Below are 19,062 nucleotides of genomic sequence, written 5' to 3' on the forward strand. Positions count from 1 at the left end.
TGGCTATCGACATGGGTTCTGATGTAGTCTGGCGACAAAATCTAGATTGCTGATATTTCAAGATGCGGCACAATGTGTCCCCTAGATTCAACAACCAACCCACATTCCGATGATCAAGTATCGGGATTATTTGTAAGCATCCGAACGGAATCTCCGTACACCTTCCGCGCGTACTGTTATTGGTTCATCATCATCGTCACCAGCATCATCGCCGTCGCCACCACCCATCACCCCACTGAATAACATACACGACGTCGCTGATACACCCAGCCGCCGCCGCCCGCGGTGGGTGGGCACACCGCCGACAAGCCCAAGCTAGATCGTCGACCACCAATCCAGCAACCCTACTTGCCCACCAACCACCTGTCGCGTGCTGCCGCCCGCGTCGCCTCAAGTAGAACCCCTCCATATCCTGTTGTTTGTGCGAGTATTTTGTGTTTGTTTCCATTACCATTTAGTATATGTACAGCGTCACCTCCGTCGTCGCACATAATGCAAAGACCATTCTGTTGCGAGGGTCGTGTCATGTTGCGTGGAGCCGTGTGTGGAGACCCACTGTGTCGGTGGCGTAGATAGCCTACGTGCCTTGAGTCGGTTCGGGCCGATTGTAGAGTCGGTCTAGCCCTATGGCCGATCCGATCCGCTCGTCGAGTGAGGTTTTGGAACTGTCGGGTTTACTGCACCTCGTTTCTCTTCTCCCCACACACTCCAAACTGACTCCAACATATGTACAATGCTCAATCTTGAATCGTTTGACTTGTCCTCGCTGTTCTCGGTAGAGGGCAAGGTGAGCCGCTAATGCATAGCTGTAGCTCACGTTTTTAGACTGTAGTTGTGACGGGCGGAGGTTCGGGACTCGGAAAAGGTGTGTAGTTCCGGATGGCTTCCGCTTTGTCCTTGCTTACATTCCCGTAGCCATCGCCGGCGGCTTTGCGTTCAACGGTGCAAGAGTCTACATTGTGGGAAGGAGGGCTCAGGTCCTGGAGTCTGCGGCAGCCGAGATCAACGCGGTCAGCCGAGGCAAGGTCATACCGTGAGCTTGCCCTGGGGTTGCTCCGCTAATAGTTGAGACTGGCGGGCGATGTCGGCTCTAAAGACAAGGTCGATGAGGTCGTAACTGCGCTCGAAAAATTCGAGGACCATGTCGATGTTTTGATCAACTGCGCGGGAGTGAATCGAGCCTGGAAAGAAGAGGCTGCAAAGTTCGACAATCAACACAACGATCCCGATGCTGTCGAGAAGCTTTTATGGCAGGGAATGGACGATAACGAGTTCCAGTCGACTTATTCCATTAATGTTAACGGTGTCTACTTCTTCAGTACGAGGATGGTCCCTCTCCTGCGAAAGGGAACAGCTCCTACAGTCATCGTCATTGCTTCCATCGCGGGATTGATGCTACAGAGGCAGGTCATCTCGTCGCTTGTTGCCTTTCATGCTGACATCGAGCAGGACAGTCGGAGCGTTGTCATACCCCATTTCCAAGGTGAGCTCAGCCGGGTCGATCGGATCGCTGAGGACCAGGCTGCCTCTCTTCATTGTGCAAGTCTGCTAGCCTCGAGGTTTACACCGTAAGTGTCTTTCCTCCCTTTCCCCGCCTTTGAGGCCACCATGCTGATGCGCTTTGTAGTTTCAAAATACGGGTCAACACGATCCTCCCTGGTATCTTCCCGTCCGAAATGACCGGAGTCTCTGCCAAACCTGATCTGAGTGATCTCATTGAGTCCAACCCTCAAGCAGCAAGGGCTGTGGCTCGAAGCCCAGCTGGCAGAGCCGGGGCGGAAACCGAAATAGTCGGGCCTTGTCTGCTTCTGGCATCGGCTGCGGGAGGATACATGAATAACGCTAGGTTAACCGTAGACGGCGGACGTTTGATGTCGGCTGGATCGAACGACGGCGTTCGGATGGAGGACTGGACGTACGTTTAGTATTACGAATGACGTGGCCTTGTAGGTATTCGCGCCTGAAAGAAGTTGGTTCCCCATGAATTGCGTCGAAGTTACCGATCGGATCGATCGGATCGGGCACGAACGCGCAGCCAGGGTTGACGTCGTCATAGGTGGACAACCCCGCCCTGCTCCCCCAACCCATTGCGTTGCACGTATGCACTAACTGCCGCCAAGTGGAGGTATGTTTGGTGTTCCCCTTGGCGTGTTCTTGTTGGTATTCCCGTGAACTCCGTCTCCCTCATGGTTCGGGCCGAATCGATGCCGACTCATGACGCCAAGAACCATTGATCATTCAAATATCCTCTTCGTTCTCATACCTCCCATCGCTTATCCACTGCACTGCCCACAGTTGACATCATGTCCGCGGAACACGCTCCGATCGTCCCAACGTATGCGAACTGCATTCGCACCGACAAGCCCGCGCTGGTCATTCCTGAACTTGTCTCCAAGGATGATGAGCGTGGTCCAGCGATCCATTGCACCAACATTGCCGTGGCTGGCTGTGTGAGGTATACGACTTGGTTCGGAGGGTCTTACGAGGGTGCAACAGACACTCAAATCTGGTCAGTGTACCTTCATGGCCATCGAGGTGTACAAAGAGTTAACCACCGGCATCGCAGGTTTTCCAAGAATATCGATGGCAAATGGACGAAGCCTCGGGCAATCGCCGGCAACAAAGAGGGCGAAGAGATTGTCTACTGGAACCCTGTGCTCTTTATCCCTGATCGCTCTCAGCCCAAACACCTCCACGTCTTCTTCAAGAAGTTTACGCCAATTCCCGTCTGGGTGACGTTCTGGATGGCCAGCGATGACGGCGGTGATACTTGGTCCGAACCGAGAGAACTTGTTCCTGGTCCGGATGGAGAGAGGGGCAGAGGGCCCCAGAAGAATCCCCCGATCGTATTGAGCAATGGCGATTGGCTTTCAGCGGGCTCTTACGAGGTTACCAATCCGCCAGGCAGTGAAGCCTACGGTGTATGGGTTCGTTGCTATCGCAAACCGTTGTGACACGCGCTGATCCTCTCTTTACAGGACTCTTGGGCTGACGTAGCGCCTAAACCTGGGCCCGCCGACAACTTCAAACAAGGAGATAAATGGATCAGGTCAAAACTCATTGAGCTGCCCAATGACCGCGGAAAACCCTACGGCGGCTTCCCAGGAGAGGGTGTCATCCAACCTGGGACATGGGAATCCAAGGACCAGCCGGGACACTGTCACATGACGATGCGATCAAGTGTTGGGTGCGTCATCCAGGCTGATTCCACCGACTATGGCCGAACATGGGGGCCAGCCTTCAGGACATCGCTGCCCAACAACAACTCGGGTCACTGCGTGACGACACTGCGAGATGGCCGAGTCGTCTGGTGAGCTGCACTGAAGTTCAAACGCTGACAAGTTATAGGGCCGGAAACTATCAAACGCAAAGCTGGGGTCCTCGTACCCCGCTGTGCCTCGCTATCAGCGAAGATGATGGGAAGACGTGGAAACTTTGGGCAACGCTCGAGGACGCGCCGCCGCCCGAAGATTTTAAGCGAGTCATCGCCTTGGAAACGGGCATCGTGAACGATGGGAGATCCGAGTTCTCGTGGGTATCTCGCACTTCCATGAAGAGGCATTGCTGACAGGCACAGGTACCCTTGCCTGACGCCTACAGAAGACGATGACGAGACAGGGGTTTGGGTGTCGTGGACGTGGCAGCGAAGGGGGATTATGACTGCCAAAGTCGTCGAAGGGAAGTAAGCTTTGGAGCCATGGTGTATGCATTGATAAAGAAATTCATCATGATGCACCATGGGAATCTACAGGGGTACACGGCCTGCACGGTCTTCCCCTGGTCGATGACATAGAAGTGCACGAGATGGATAATGACAATCCGGAAGCACCGCAAGTCTAGCTTCCACTTTGAGGCTCCTCACCCTCAATCACTTCTCATTAGAATACATAAGAGTCACGCGGTTGAGCCAACGGCCACCCAGTTATCGGATACGTGCTGTTACAATATGATGCATAGAGACGAAGAGCAATACGGATCGCACTCTAGTTAGTGTGAGCGTGCACGCTCGCACCGAACGGAACCAAAACGCGCACGACTGAGAGTGGCATTTGCAACATCCACGGTTGTCTTCACAGCCGCATTGTCGACTACGCAGCGGTGCAACTCTTAAAACTGTTGGTTATATCAGTCCTCGTATGTCGGTCCGACCGTCTCCTCTAAGAAATCCCCATTGGGGTGTCGATAGAGTATAGTTGCAGTGATCGGCAAGCCTTTGATGTACGGCCTGGGTATGCGCCACTGTCGGCAGGGTAAAGACTCAGGAGACAAAGGCGAGCTTGAGTCACTTGTGTTGAGTACAGACCTCCACGGTTGTGTCTACAGACAACACCGCGTTCTCCCCAGACTACTACGGTCAACCGTTAACGCATATATCACTAACCTTGTAAGCAAGGACAGCGCCGTGGCTACGGATCGGAGACATATCCTGATCGGAACGGACGTACTATTGGAACATGGTTGCTATACAAGTCCCTCGGGCACGGCGGCAACGGCGGCAACGGCGGCAACGGCGGCAACGGCGGCAACGGCGGCAACGGCGGCAATGACGTGGTGAGGAACATCTTGCATCAGGCTCTGATCATGCGGAGAGATGTGGAATTTAGTGCTTCCAATGTATTGGTAAACAGGAGCATCGAAATCAAGACCCGTGAGCTCCTCAAATTGGCTCCTGCCGACTTTGCATCTTTGTTCCGAAGCCTCCGCAGGAATGTCTTGGTTCAGTGAACGTGCAAGCATTTACAAGACTCACCAGAGAAACGTTTGGGAAACGTGCCCGTCTGGCAAGTTAGCGCCGTTACTGCCATGTGTCAGCGAGATGCTGCCCATTTGTCACTCTGTTGAACTTACGCTACAAAGCACGCCCAGAGAAAGGTGTAAGGGCAGGTAAGAGCGCCATCGTGGAATAGAGTGAGGGGATGCAGAGACTGTTCCGAGCTCTGTAGCAAAGGAGCCCCGGTTGTTCGGTATCGTCCCCCACATGTGCGTGTGTGTGTGCCTGTTCCCGGAGCACCACCGGGGTCGTACGGGGCCCACCGGGCCGGGGGTTATGGGTATGAAGAACAGTAGCGTTAAGTGGTTGTCCAGGTACGACATTGTCGTATCGTTCCTGTTAAGAACCGGTCGCTTGCCGCTCATTAGAACAACCGGTCACCCCATCAACCGCGAGACAAGCGGCAGAGAAGGTCAAGGTCCCACCGCCCATGCCATCGACTTGCGCAAAAGCGTCCAACGTCGTAGGTGTCGGCAATCACAGTTATTCTCAGCCCGTGGCTTGAAACGATGACGTTCCTGGCCACCTAACCTTGAGGGTTTGTTTATCCCGAGGCCGACATAACTGCCTGAGCAAATCATGTATCATGTATAGGTTTTCAACGTAAGACTTCAGTCCGGTTCAATTCGTCTGGATCCAGGCTGGCTTGTCAGTGATCAGTGACAACCTACGAATCGGCTGACCTGCGATACCGCCAAATCCTTCGACATCGATTGTCAAGAACGCCACGGGGTGATTGATCTGGAGCGGTTCACTACGGATACCCGGTTGTTAGACGCCCTAGAAGAGAAGCATCTTCCGCAGGGAAGTGGCGCGACATCCCCAAAGTGGTCAGCTCACGAGGTCGTCGGGTGGGCTGAGCCGATGGTTAGCTCCCAGTGACCAGATGGTGCCTAACCCCCCGGTCTATATAAGGCAGGCCCCACCCCAGGGGGTCTCCAAGTAGGCAAACGTCGTCCGACCTATCTCAATGCTCTTCGGCAAACTCCTTACAGCATTCGCCACGACCCTCTTGGCCACTGTCTCAGCCGTGCCCGTCGAGGTCGAGACAAGTCAGATTGGCAAGCGAGACTTCGGCCCAGTAACCATCTTCACCCCGCCTTCAACTTATGTCAACGAGCGAACTCTCTATGCTCGATCGCTTCTGCTCAAGGATGTGAGTGGGCCATAGTTGGCTGAGCCTCATTGACCCTGGCAGGGCTCGATCTTAACCACTTGGGAGAACTATGACTGGTCCGGTATGCCTTGGTTCCCCATCTTCAAGTCGACCGACCATGGCTTCACTTGGACCAACTTCTCTCAAGCCCACGTGGGTTTCGCTGGACACATGAACCGTACTGACCTGTAGGACACCCAGAACGGCTGGGGTCTGCGGTACCAGCCTTTTCTTCACCTGCTTGAGAACGACATCGGTGGCTTCAAGGCCGGTACCATCCTCCTTGCTGGTAACTCGATCCCCGCCGACCTCTCCAAGACTCAACTCGAACTCTATGCTTCCACTGACAACGGGTGTGTCCAGACACGTGCCGCGTATCAACATGTGCTGACCTCCAGCGCTTCCTGGGGCTTTGTCAGCCACATTGCTAACGGTGGCAAGGCTGTTCCCAACAACGGCGAGACGCCAGTTTGGGAGCCATTCCTGCTCGAGTACAAGGGCCAGGTTATCTGTTACTACTCGGACCAGCGAGACCCGGCCCACGGCCAGAAGCTTGTTTACCAGTCAACCAGCGACCTCAAGAACTGGGGCAAGGTCGTCGACGTCGAGGCCAACGCAGTCTACAGTGCTCGACCCGGCATGCCGATCATCTCCAAAATGTCTAACAACCAGTACTTCCTGACCTACGAAAACGGTGGCGCGGCAGAAGTAGACTTTGCCGTCTACTACAAGATTGTCTCCAACCCCCTCAGCTTTGGCAAGATCCAAGGTCAGGCACTCCGAACTGTCGACGGCCACGTCCCCTATGGATCCCCATACAATATCTGGACCCCGGTCGGTCCTCTCCAGCAAGGCACCGTCGTCGTCAACGCCAACTCCGACTCGGACTGCTTCATCAACCACAATTACGGCACGGGCAACTGGACTCGACTCACCACCCAAGCTTATGCCGACTACTCTCGATCACTCGCTGTCGGCCTCAACCCCAAGGACATTGTCATTGTCAGTGGCGGTGCCCTTGGTATGGGTCCAACCAACCACGTCTACATGGCTGCCCGAGACGTCAATGGTTGCTCAACCTGCTAAGCGCAAGGCAATTGCTTGATTCCGTGGGTGCTGGTGTGCTTCTGGAATGGCGAATGAAGGCCAAAACTGTGGGGAAAGAAAAGGGACAAGATGGAAAAGACGAAGTAGTGAATAATTTGGGAAAATGCATTAGCGACACCCTCACGTTCTTCAGCGGAGACGTGGAGGGAAATGGCCGTGGATATGCGCCTCCAGGAGATTGGTCTTGCTGTGTAGCCGTCCCGCTCTACCACCATGTCGACCTGTATCGTGTCCTCTGACAAATATGGAGGTGTAGTTGGTCTGCCCTGCCCTCCGCCTTCTCTCCCCCGACCAAACATGTTTGAGATTCAATCACCCGCTAAACTGAACCTCTGCATACTTGCACTAACACTTCCATCCCCAGCAACCGTCACGAGGTTGCCACACATGTACCCAATTTTATTTGATTATTTGAAAGACTTATGTGTTCAAGGAATAGCCGAGGCTAGGCACACACCCGGTGCAAGTACAAAACTAAAAGCACATAGATCCAATGCCTGCCTATGTAGAGCAAATACGAAGTGTGTTATTCGCTGCAAGAAAGGGCGTTGATGCGGGGTTTACATACGAGTATGTACTACGAGGCCATCTCCGAGAGGTCGCAGAGGCCGCTTGCAGAGGGAACACATGGTGTGAAATTGTCAGCCAGTAACCCACTCCAGAGTGTAGCTCCCTTTGCTTGTCACTGTGCTGGAGACACCCTGTATGCGGTGGAGCGGGTTTGCATAAGCCTGGACATGGTGTCAACCTGACCGAAACAAGGAAGAAAGATGAACTCACTGGAATGCACAAAATCCGAGTACGGTGGTGAACAAGGACGTCTCGTCGTGGCTCATCACGACGACGGTCTGGTAGGCGCTGAACATCCGCGCATCCGAGTGGCCGAAAAGGACCACCATTCAGAGCGGCACCTTGGTCAGGGTGGAATGGTGGAATGGGTGCGCGTCGCTTCCATCTGGTGACCAAGAAGGTGAGGAAAATACTCTGAAAGAGGGTGGCATCGATTCACAATCGTCATCAGCTCGGCCCTCTGGTTATTGTGTTGAGTCAAGCTTCACAAACAACGCTCCAGTATTCACATATATGCAAAACGATCTGTCTACAATGATGTGTTCCCACGTGCATCATGGACAAGCAAGGCGGGAGCTGCATCAGCACGTCCACGCCACTCTTTGATTGGGGACCGCAGGGACGAGGTGGCCGCCGCACGGCCCCACGACTCGGAACGCTGTCCCCAAGCCGGGATGATATCAGCGACAAGCAGAGTCGTGCCGTCTGTTGTTGTGTACCGTGGCTCCACTGGACTGGTGGATGTGGTGACGGTGGATCGCTAACGCAGCCACGGCCAGGGAAGCAGCGTGGGAGGCGCGCGTGCGCGCGTGCGCAGTAAGAGGAGTGTCAGCAACAGGTGATTCAAGACCAGTGTCAGCGACACCACCCATTACACTTTGCTAATGCGCCACGGCCCTAATGCAAGCTAATGTTTTGGACCCTTTTTTCGCTCCTTCATTGTAGACAGGATACGACGAGGAAGCGCAGACTTGGTAGGTGATCGAACCCAGCAGTCAGTCCCCCGGGCTGGGCACGCGGCGGCACTCTCAGAGATGCAGAGAGAGCAGTCTGCAGTTTGTCGATGATGTAGGCGCACGTTTGGGTGAGACACCGAATGGTGCAGTCCACCACGGTAGAATCATGTATACACGCATTGGCGGCTGCGACGAGCCCGGTGTAGCATTGGCCACCGTGGTTGCTGTCCTCTTGTGCTCCGCATAACGTGGAAAGATAACTCGCACATGGCACAGGCCTCCAAATGCATTGGGCGCATAGCAAGGAGCCCCGCAGCTGGAGGTCCGGCAGGCATCACTTGCGCCAGTAGCGATAACTGGTAGTTGCAGACGGACTTTGCGGTCAAGCACTGTGCAACGTCCATGGTTGAGGTGATAGCTGGGTAGTGAAGCGAATTACTCGCCGAAATGGTGGGTGGACGCAGCGGTTTCGCAGGTCACGACCAGTTATGTATTAGGGTCTCCACAATCCCGCAGGCCCGCAGCAAGACGTTACCGCGGATTCGGTACTTCCATACCTCGCCAACGACCAGAGAGTGTATACTCCTCGCAATCGAATTACGTTAAAGGTCATTCCTGGGGGGACTGTGTGGATTTGTTTGTTCACGGCCTCCTGTCTCCGTCCTATGGACCCGCCTCGGTGGAAGCAGAATGCAGGTGCCTTGCAGTGAAGTCCCGGTAACATATGCCCACAGGCCCACAGACTGGTAACCGGGCCTGGAAGCCCCCGTTTCCCCGTTTTTGGCTCAGGCTCGAGCTTTCTCTGCGGCGCATGGAAAGCGGGCCGAGCGGGACTGTTTTCATCCCAGCAAGGGCCGCAATCGCCATTGGGGCCGATTGCCCGATTGCTGTATGTAGTGCACGTCGGTGGCGCAGATGGCGCGGTGGCGCGTCTTGTCGGTGCGGCTGCTCTGCTTCTGGGGTATATACGGGTTATGTACTACCCGTTGAGTGTACCTGAGAGTGGCGCTGGCACATTACGGGGGTGTGCTCTATTTGGGTACTTGGGTGGGGAACCCCCACGTTGAAACTGTAAAAACCACCACCACCACCCCAATACACACATCTCTCTCTCTCACTCCTCTCCCACGCGACGCTAGTTGGTAACCATGTCCAACCACGACACTAGCATCCATTGCGCTACTGGAGTTCCTCGTCTCCTCTCAAACTCGTTGCGCCCGCCGCCAAGGATCGCCTACATGAACCAGAACAGCCAAGCCAGTCTCACAGGCTTGTCTCCTATCACTGCGAATGAACGTCGGTCAACGGACGACACTGATCGCCAGGAGGACCTGAGCAGCGCTTTTGATAGTGACTACACTGGCAGCCCGCACAGCCTCAGCTTGGCTGGCTCACCTGCGCGTTCCGTGCTGCCCCCTCAGTTGCCACAGGCCACGAGGCCCACGTCAACCGTCGACCCTGCGTCCAGTATTGACCTCCCTCGGACGCCAACCAGCGCCATCAGCTCCACCATTCCTGCGTCTTCATCCTTGCGATCCTCTGTGCAGCGCAGCGGGAGTGACGAACTGGGGCATGCTGCAACCAGTGACAAGTGGGGGTCCGTAAACCACGTCGAATCCGGACACATCCATCTGTCGCCGTCCAAGACGACCGCCGATATGGGATGTGACCTGTTGCCAGTTGAAGATTCATCCGAGTGGGAAGATGTGGATGTCATCGATACGACCGTCGATGACCACACCTCGCCCTCGGGGACTTACGCCATACCAACGCGTGGTGTGGTACGACGTGCGGCCCAGTGCAAGATTGTCGACGAGTGGGGTGAGGCGATCTCGTTTGGCGAACTGCTACCCGGCTCACCCTCGTGGCTGTGTGCTAGCAACAGTGAGAAGCCTCCCTCACGCCTCGTCGTCTTCTTTGTTGGACACTGGTGGTGTGGCCTCTGCCACGACTATGCGCTAGGTTCTATTGCAAAATTGTCGCCCGCCTCGTTGATCCGTGACGGTGTACGCGTGGTGATCGTGTCGAGCGGCTCGTGGAAGGTCATTGCAAAGTACCGAGCCATGTTCCACATTCCCTTCCCCGTTTATGTCGACAGGGGCACGCGCCTCTACAGTTCGCTCGGTATGGGGAAGTCCATGCCAAACCCGTTTGCCGAGGCCAGGCTCAAACACCGCCCAAGTTACCACCAACACGCCTTTACGCGGCAGATGGTCACCGGTATGGTGGTGAGTAGTGTACAGTTTAACACATCCATGAACAGCGTTGACTGTCACAGAACGGAGTGTTCCGCCTGGGAGGCATCCAGCTGAAGAGTCCTGGCAGCTTTACGCAGCTCGGCGGGGAGTTTGTGTTTACGACGGGTTTCCGGTGCCAATTTGCGCACAGGATGACAAATCGAGCAGGTGAGTGTCGTGTTGTATCTGTTTGAGCACTCCTCCCACTGTCCTACTGTGGCCGCTCACACATAAGACCACTGTGAGGCTCCAGATGTCCTCCAGGCTGTAGGGTTGGACGGCGTCCTCGACGCACCGGTGTGTAGTATGCCAAGTTTATCGGACCCCGACGAACAGGACTAGCGACCACCAATGGCCGCTGAACGCCAACGAACAACTTCATCTGGGTCGTCGGTTGGGTGAGGCTGAGTGGTAAGGCGTGGTGTGAATATGCGGTCGCATCATCAGCCCAGCGGACTATGGAGTCGCGATGCTCTTCGATGTACATGTCAATGATTGTTGGCAGATATTGCAAGGATGCCAACCCCAATGGCCTAAACGGTGTCGCGAGCCTCCCCTAGCAGTAGCCATTCTCAGGACCTACACAGCTGGTACGGGATCGGGCTGCAGCATTGTTGCAGCATTATCTGTCTGCCGAGGCCACACCGACGCTGGTACGGGATTAGCGGCAGCGTTTTCCAGGCTGCACCGTGCACCAAGTGTGTTGAGGCACCGTGTCGCGAGCCTCCTAACGCGCGGCGCGGGCTCTAGCAGCAGCATTTATGCACCTGGGTCCTGCGTAGCCCGGAGCCTCACTGATGCTGGTACAGGATCGAACGGCAGCATTTTTGCAGCATGTCCTGTCAGCCCAGCTAGGCCTCACCGACGCTGCTAGGGTTAGGGGGTTATAGAACTATAGAGGCCTCGGTGTTGCCTACTCTGTCCCAGAGATGGCCTCGTACTAGCGGGTGTCGGATAGCAGTAGGACTTGGCTAGGCTCGACAACGGTCGTGGGTAGGCAATGTGGAGCTGGGCAAGGGCAAGGATCCTTTCCGTGTCGGGTCAGGTCTCAAGTTCTGCCCAGGCCAACCTGAATCAATTCATGGGCATCGTGCCCTTCCCCCGTTGAGGGCACGGCCAGGTTACAGAATTACAGACGTGGTTGATGCACAGGTTGCAAGAGCCGACGGGAGAGCGGACGGGAGAGGTGTAAGCCCCTGCAGGTTGCTCCCTTTCGGTTCACAGTCTTGTTTACTGTGACGCCCAGAGCTGATGATATCCCGATAAACAATGGACGTCACTGAATCGCGTGCTGTTCACGTTGTGGTAACAATCACTGGGCGCCTAATGGAGGTGTGGTCGGGAGGACCCATCTGTAAGGTGCGAACCCGGTGTTCGAGCCTCCTGTCTGAGAACCTCCTGGGGATCCGGCGAGTTGGGCAGCGTTCGTCGAATTCGACGAATGTGGCGAGCTTACTTTGGTTGGTCGCGCAGACTGAACAAAGGTAGCTGGACTCGGTGTAGATGTGTTCCTTACGTCTACGACGTACTACTATGTTGGGATTTGATGCCGTTTAGCGCCCAAGACCGATGGTCCTTGGCTGGCAGTTTATCTTTCAGAAGAGGATGGGGATGCATAGAGGTCTACAGAGCTGCTTATATGCACACAGGAGGTGGGCCCGAGCGTGTCAGAGAAGCATGAGGACAATGGAGAAGCAGAAAGAGCGGCATTGTTGCAGTACCCTCGTTCTCCGGTCAGCTCGGTGCCACACTGCAGTGGCGCAAAGTGGTTACGTAATCCCAACATCTTACATGGAGTCTGCTCGTGTTTACCTACAACTTAGTCGCCTGTTCGTTGTTTACCTCCTGGGGTCACGTGCTGTTTGTTGGTCCTGTCCGACGGTTCGATTCTTAGTAGGATCGAAGGATGGTTTTGTAGGATCGATTCTCGTTGAGTTCGATAATACTTTTGTGGGTGTCTGCTTCCGTTTTCCCACGGTCGTGTTCGGTAGATCGGTAGTGGGGGTGGGTCGTCCGTGACATATTAGCCGTGGGCTCATTGTTGAGCTCCGGCGAAACACGTGGTTGTGGCGGTCTTCGTCTCTTTGTGGCAATCCGAAATCGCTCATCATCATTTACCGATGCTGACGTGATTGCGCCTCGAGCACTGGTTTCTGTGTGCTTCTCATGATCGGGGCGTCTTATTGTATCGAAAGTGATGGGTTTCTGACGCTTTTCGTGGGAAACGTCGAGGGGCGCATCATGAGAGCGCAGAGTTAAAAGAAACCGTCTTTGGACGGCTATTTCTCTTTTCCCCACTCTCTCTCATTTCTTCTTGTCACCACCCACCCTTTCTTCATGTCCGAGAACCGTTCGTCGAAGTCGTCCAAGTCGTCGATCAAGCGTCGCGAGCATCCGTGAGTCTCCTGTGTGGCTCTGCGCTCGCTTGCTTGCTTCATTTGCTGATTCTCGCAGTACCGAAGACGATCGCGTGATCGTCAAACAGGAAAAGGTTGATGATTACCCTGAGCCTCCTTCTCCCGGTCCTGTTGGTCTCTCTTCGCCAGTTCTGTCACGCCCCGAAGATATGGGCGTCTAAGATCCAACGGCGAAGAGGTCCGAGGGAAGCGAAGGCCGCCGATGGGACCGTGTCCATACGCAGAAAGGTGCTACTGTGGTCCCGAAGGACCAGAATACGATCGTTCAATGATCGTTGACGATCTTCGAGGCTGAAGTAATCTGTTGCGGTGTACTCGATGTATCGGTGGCTAGGTACTATGACTAGGAGTAGAGACGAGTAAACTAGATCCTTGACCGTTTACTGTGATCAGCACGCGACCCAGTGATGTCTATTGTTTGTTGGCACATCATCAGCTCTGGGTGTCACACTGGACCGCATGGCGCTCGACCAATGCGAGCCTTCGGTGTCGTACACACCCTCCGACGACGGAACCGCTATCACTCACGTCGTCGTCACCGCAGCCAACCAGGCATGCAGTGTCGTCGTCCCTGTCACAATCCCTTCCGGCAGCGCCACTGCTGCTGTCGGCTCTATCGCCAGCGACCAGGTTGGCAGTGAGCCTCCCATCCAGTGGGTCACCCTCAACGGTGGAGCCGCAACAGTTACGCTCAACCCCCCAATTAGTATTTGATAGTGCCTCAGGCAACGGACATTAATCTCTTCTCTTTCTTTGTTTTGTTCTTTCTTTGATTTATCTCTTTTCCCCTACCAAGGGTTATCCCTCCTTCACTCAATTTACCCCCCTTATTTCTTCTTGGATGCTTGTCGTGGCACTTGCTCCTGTGCTTTACCAACCCTCGAGTGCACTCCGCAGGCAGTGACATTCTGGTTGGCGTGCTGGTTGGTGGAGGGTGCTTCGGACCCCTCGCAATACCAGTAGAACCAGATGACTGTTCCTGTCGGCTTGTCGGCTACTTCTCCTGAAGTACACGATCGTGGCCTACTGGTTTGCTTTGATGAGTCTCACAAAACCGTTTATTTGAACCCAATTTACTCGAGCGAGCTTGGTAACATGTTGGTTCATGGGATATCAATGCCTGATCGTGGTCACCACAATAGACCAACTGATAGCAAACCTCTCCTCTCCCTCAGCGCTTGCAGTGATACTCAAGCGAGAGCGTTCTTCGCGACCTCCGCGACAGCCGTTTTCATGAGGCGGAGCATGCTGTCCACGTCTTCCTCACTGAGGATCAACGCAGGGATAAGGCGAAGAACTGGGTAGATACTTGTAGTCAACGTAAGCAGACCGCGGTCGTAGCAGGCATCCTGAACCAGCTTGTTGAGACCCGCGGGCAGATTAACGTTATGAATGTTGCCTGAAGTGAGGCGCGATTTGGGGTCCTTGAACTCGATAGCCACCATTAACTGATTGTCAGTGGGTTCAAATGCATTTCAACTTACACCCAGTCCCCGTACCTCCTCAATAATCCAGCCGCCGTTAGCCATGTCAGCCTGCATGTCCTTCAGGCCATCCATTATCTTCTTGGACGTGGTCTGCACGTTGCCAAGGATATCGTGCGACCGCATGTACCGAGTGGTGGCGAGGGCGGCGGCACAGGCGACGGCGTTGCCGCTGTATGTGCCTCCCAGCGATCCAGCGGGCATGGCAGACATCATTTCGTTACTGGTAACAATACCAGACAGGGGCATACCGTTGGCGAAGCCCTTTGCGAAGACCATGATGTCGGGGGTTACACCCGAGTGCTCGATAGCGAAGACCTTGCCTGTGCGGCAGAATCCGGTCTGGATCTCGTCTACGTTGTCAGCGCATATTGCAAAGGCCGAAATGAACGCACCGACAACCAGGAGGATACCGTGCTGGGTGCACAGCTTGCGGAGGTGCTGGACATAGGCAGCAGGGGCAGGAATGTAGCCACTGAAAGTTAGCAGGTCGGGCATAGTCGATATTGAGGCTCACTCACCCCTCGCCGAGCACAGGCTCCAGGAAGATTGCAGCTGTGTCCTCTGGAGCTGACTGCTGCCGGAGAACATTTTCGACATCCAGGATGGCCCGCTGCACAAGCTCCTCCTCAGAGGTATCCTTACAGAGCCCCAGGCTGTGCCAGTACGGGAACGAGGTGGTGTAGACACACGGCATCAGCGGACCAGTCCCGGCGAAGAAGTTGGTCTTGGAGCGAGTGAGGCCCGCGGCTCCATTGGTACGACCTGCGCATTAGCAACAGTCCCATGGACAACCGAATCCCACCATGGTAGCTGCCCTGCATCACAATGATGTTATTGCGGCCAGTCTTGGACCTGGCGACCTTGACAGCTGCCTCGATCGCCTCGCTGCCCGAGTTCCAGAAGAAGAACGAGTCGAGCGACGGGTCGGGCATCATGGTGAGGAGCGACTCGACGAGCTGCACATAAGGCTCCGATAGCGCAATCGCGCACTGCACATGTACAATGGACTGTGCCTGTGCAATAATGGCAGTGGTCACGTCAGGGTGACAGTGGCCGAGCGAGGTGACGCCGATACCGGACGTGAAGTCGAGCAACTGGCGCCCATCCTGGGCGTTAGCAATAGCCGCCGCAGGACACTCACCGAGGTCAAAACGTTCAGTCCCTTGCCCTCCTTGAAGACATGGTTGCGAAGGCGTCCGAGCGCCTTAGTAATGTGTCTGTCCGCTGTTGCCTGGAGCTCGGCAGTGGCGCTGCTTGTGGCCGCCAACTTGGTCGTCAACTCAGGAATGTGGGCGGCAGTCGTAGATATCATGGCGAAAGGGTCTGTTGCAGATGGTTATGGCCATGGCCTCTTAGGCAAAGGTCTCCTTATGTAGCTGTGCGATGCATGCATGTCATTTATGCTTGGGCACATTGCCAAATAATAGGCGACGCTTAGACTCGTCGTCTCTCCGTCGATTCCCGCAACCGCTTATCTTGGCCGCCGGCCAAGCATACAGCCGCAACCATCGCATAACGCCGTCAGTGGCCAGCGGCCAGCGGAGCCTTTTGTATATCATACATACCTCCTTTGCTCAACTCATACATACCTCCTTTGCTCAACTCATCCACATCTCACAGTACAATGTCGTATCCCAGGTCAAGGCAAGGTGGCGGTATTCAAGACGCCGCACGGAAGAGACATACACGAACCAACATCACACAGGCGTGCGCCAACTGTCGCCACCGGTGAGTTTGCCCCGCCGACTTCCGCTCCACCCATCCATCCCTGAACACAAGCAGCAAGAAGAGGTGCGACGGACGGCGGCCGACCTGCGCGACATGTGTATCTCTCGGAGTAAGACGGCTACGTGAGACGCATCTGACTGTGGCCAGGACGAGTGTGTGTGGACCGGGGAACACGACGGACGTAAACCCTTATCGCGGGACGATGGCAAAGCGTTGCGAGAGCGAGTCGCTGAGCTCGAGCGTATGCTCAGCAGGTACTGCGACCAAGAACACCAACCAACCGGATTGGGAGATCAGTCGGACAACCGTGTTGCTGCTGTGGATGTTGATGGCAGCCGCCCTGATCCTGGGTTGGAGCACTCAACGTCATCAGGACACACTGTGTGGGGATCAACGGTGCGGTCCCACGATCTGAATGACGTCGAGGGCATGATGGTGAGTAAGGACGGAAAACGCTAGCTAAATGTTAGGTGCAGGATTCACAAGGTTCTTTCGCTCTATATGGGCCGACAAGCGCTTTCCACCATGTCGGCGTCAGCACCTCGTCTCCCCGGTTGGGTGCTAGGGCCATCCGGAGAGGAAGGACAGTAGGACCTGGTGGAAACCAGGGCTTTTCACGCTTTCTCCCCAAGGTGTATCTCCCCCAGGCACAGCACAATCTCGCAGTGGACCGTTTCTTTCGTTACTTTTCTGCCTGCGGTATGTTCAGTGTAGTTGTCACTCGGTGTGTAGCTGACCATTTCCAGGCCAGCGCGCCACACCGCATCTCTTTCACCGTGACATGCAGTTAGCACTGAATCATGCCGATGAAGCAGACCTGCCCATCATAGCGCCAAACTATTCACCTGGCCTGCACAACGTGATTATAGCACTCGGTCTGGCGTATGCTGAGGAAGACTATCTGCGAGACACGACTACCCGTAACATGTTCATTAAGGAGGCTGACCAGCGGTTGGAGGAGGAGCTTACGAGACCATGCCTTGCTACTGTGCAAGCACTGGCACTGCGTACCAGTTTCTCGTCTACTGCTGGTGAGTATGCGGTCGCGTGGCTTAGGAATGGGCTTTCTGTAAGGCTCTGTTATGCCCGTGAGTGACGTGGTCATCTGCGTCAGCTGATGGGTGATGCAGTGGGGCTCCATGTCGACACTTCCGCCTTGGTAAACCATGGTAAACTGGCACCCGAGGGATATGTACAGGTGAGTATTCCTCGCCAAGTCGGCAACGGCTGACGATGGAAGCGCAACGTCACATTCTGGTCCATTTTTGTGCAAGAGGAAATGTGGGCCATCTACATTGGACGGCCATCATTGATGTCCGTGTTCTCGTGGGTGCTTCATGGGTGCTTGCTGGTATGTACAGCTGAACTCCCAGCACTCAGCTTCCATTGCCAGATTCCACTACTGATGAACAAGAGTGGATATGGCCGGCTGGGCCAATGGCCGCGATGCCACCTCAGCCGTCCTACCTGAGCGTTACGTTTGTATACACGGCCAAGCTCATGGTAATTGCGACCGAAATGACCAACACAATGTGAGGATACCGTCTGGGTCACGCTGACTTGTCAACAGGTACACGGGCAAATTCAACAAGTCGTCCCTCATTCAGAATGGCACTATCCAGCGGTTGAGGTGAGTGCAACAAGGCGCCTTCAGGTACATCGGCTAAGCTACAGTGATGAACTCGACGCCTTGTATCGGGGATTGCCAGAGCAGCTGCTGCTCGACCTCGATTCACAACCGCCAACACTGCCCCACATTATCCTGCTTCATTTGTGCTGGAGCTGGATTGTCATTCTTCTTCTTCAACCAGTCAGCCACGTCTCCGCCGGTGGGGGCACAGTTGAAGAGGACGAGTTCGCAATCTACGCCATGACGGTAGGTTCTAGCTATCGGATATCATGCTGACCTCGCAGCGGTGCTACGATGCCGCACTCAATATTGAGGCTTTGGCAACTCTATACCAGGCACAACACTCCTTGCAACTCACACCACCAACGATGGCCCAAATCGTGTACACGGCCGGCACAGCGTTTCTGTTTGCTGCAGCGCAAGCTGCACACCCGGTACCACCCGCTGAAGCAGTGAAAAAGGTCCGAGGGGCTCTGACTCTGCTGAATGAGATCAGTGCCACATGGAACGCTGGAAGGCAAAAGGCCAACATCCTCGAAGATTTGTTAGCCGCCTACGAAGAGGCTGCACAGGACAGGACGCTGGCTCGAGGAGCCCCCTCAGCTCAAGTTACGCAAGTATCTTCAACAACAGTTCCTACGAACCCCCTCCCCTCAGGGAGTGGCTGGGTGCGTGGCTTGTAGTGCTCCTGAATCGGAGGACATCACTGACGATACCTAGTTTGACGGCACCATGCCGCCCGATATGCTGTCGGGGCAAAAGTAGGTTTTGCAGTATACAAGAAACACACTGACGCTTCAGTCTCTCTATCCCGGCAGCCACAGACATGATATGGGCGGAAACATCAGAGCTGGACGAGTTTATTCGCACGTTGTTGTCGCACAACCCACTGTCTGGCGACTTCAATCTCAACTAGAGCATCCAAGAGCCATCGCTGGACATGTTCTGATTCAGATACTGGGACATTTTCTGCCGGCAAAGGGTATAGCAGTGTACATGCATG

At 55.0% G+C, this 19,062-nt stretch overlaps 8 protein-coding genes across 8 annotated transcripts; 7 read left to right on the forward strand and 1 right to left on the reverse strand.

The window, feature by feature from the left end:
* Nucleotides 1–733: 733 nt before the first annotated feature.
* Nucleotides 734–1,925, forward strand: EHS24_003957 (uncharacterized protein; the record flags this gene model as incomplete). The annotated part of the gene is made up of 5 exons (XM_028619590.1): nucleotides 734–787; nucleotides 826–865; nucleotides 916–1,010; nucleotides 1,066–1,568; nucleotides 1,628–1,925. 5 exons carry the CDS (start codon nucleotides 734–736, stop codon nucleotides 1,923–1,925), a joined length of 990 nt encoding a protein of 329 aa, XP_028472163.1.
* A 378-nt stretch (nucleotides 1,926–2,303) lies between these two features.
* Nucleotides 2,304–3,686, forward strand: EHS24_003958 (uncharacterized protein; the record flags this gene model as incomplete). The annotated part of the gene is made up of 5 exons (XM_028619591.1): nucleotides 2,304–2,509; nucleotides 2,567–2,763; nucleotides 2,998–3,310; nucleotides 3,349–3,531; nucleotides 3,578–3,686. 5 exons carry the CDS (start codon nucleotides 2,304–2,306, stop codon nucleotides 3,684–3,686), a joined length of 1,008 nt encoding a protein of 335 aa, XP_028472164.1.
* A 2,055-nt stretch (nucleotides 3,687–5,741) lies between these two features.
* EHS24_003959 (uncharacterized protein) lies at nucleotides 5,742–7,013 on the forward strand (the record flags this gene model as incomplete). The annotated part of the gene is made up of 4 exons (XM_028619592.1): nucleotides 5,742–5,927; nucleotides 5,970–6,080; nucleotides 6,120–6,280; nucleotides 6,326–7,013. The coding sequence occupies 4 exons, from the start codon at nucleotides 5,742–5,744 to the stop codon at nucleotides 7,011–7,013; spliced, it is 1,146 nt and encodes a 381-aa protein (XP_028472165.1).
* Nucleotides 7,014–9,708: 2,695 nt separating this feature from the next.
* EHS24_003960 (uncharacterized protein) lies at nucleotides 9,709–11,139 on the forward strand (the record flags this gene model as incomplete). Its single annotated transcript, XM_028619593.1, has 3 exons — nucleotides 9,709–10,788; nucleotides 10,839–10,965; nucleotides 11,051–11,139. 3 exons carry the CDS (start codon nucleotides 9,709–9,711, stop codon nucleotides 11,137–11,139), a joined length of 1,296 nt encoding a protein of 431 aa, XP_028472166.1.
* Nucleotides 11,140–13,134: 1,995 nt separating this feature from the next.
* EHS24_003961 (uncharacterized protein) lies at nucleotides 13,135–13,375 on the forward strand (the record flags this gene model as incomplete). Its single annotated transcript, XM_028619594.1, has 2 exons — nucleotides 13,135–13,193; nucleotides 13,252–13,375. The coding sequence occupies 2 exons, from the start codon at nucleotides 13,135–13,137 to the stop codon at nucleotides 13,373–13,375; spliced, it is 183 nt and encodes a 60-aa protein (XP_028472167.1).
* A 298-nt stretch (nucleotides 13,376–13,673) lies between these two features.
* Nucleotides 13,674–13,928, forward strand: EHS24_003962 (uncharacterized protein; the record flags this gene model as incomplete). The annotated part of the gene is made up of 1 exon (XM_028619595.1): nucleotides 13,674–13,928. The coding sequence occupies one exon, from the start codon at nucleotides 13,674–13,676 to the stop codon at nucleotides 13,926–13,928; it is 255 nt and encodes an 84-aa protein (XP_028472168.1).
* A 476-nt stretch (nucleotides 13,929–14,404) lies between these two features.
* Nucleotides 14,405–16,013, reverse strand: EHS24_003963 (uncharacterized protein; the record flags this gene model as incomplete). The annotated part of the gene is made up of 6 exons (XM_028619596.1): nucleotides 14,405–14,662; nucleotides 14,714–15,051; nucleotides 15,094–15,173; nucleotides 15,220–15,463; nucleotides 15,504–15,807; nucleotides 15,843–16,013. 6 exons carry the CDS (start codon nucleotides 16,011–16,013, stop codon nucleotides 14,405–14,407), a joined length of 1,395 nt encoding a protein of 464 aa, XP_028472169.1.
* Nucleotides 16,014–16,954: 941 nt separating this feature from the next.
* Nucleotides 16,955–18,975, forward strand: EHS24_003964 (uncharacterized protein; the record flags this gene model as incomplete). The annotated part of the gene is made up of 10 exons (XM_028619597.1): nucleotides 16,955–16,982; nucleotides 17,176–17,460; nucleotides 17,560–17,627; nucleotides 17,670–17,755; nucleotides 17,803–17,961; nucleotides 18,000–18,059; nucleotides 18,104–18,305; nucleotides 18,344–18,727; nucleotides 18,780–18,820; nucleotides 18,861–18,975. The coding sequence occupies 10 exons, from the start codon at nucleotides 16,955–16,957 to the stop codon at nucleotides 18,973–18,975; spliced, it is 1,428 nt and encodes a 475-aa protein (XP_028472170.1).
* Between the last annotated feature and the right edge of the window lie 87 nt (nucleotides 18,976–19,062).

The sequence above is a fragment of the Apiotrichum porosum genome (assembly GCF_003942205.1).
Source record: "Apiotrichum porosum strain DSM 27194 chromosome Unknown scaffold_19, whole genome shotgun sequence".
Taxonomy (NCBI): Eukaryota; Fungi; Basidiomycota; class Tremellomycetes; order Trichosporonales; family Trichosporonaceae; genus Apiotrichum; species Apiotrichum porosum.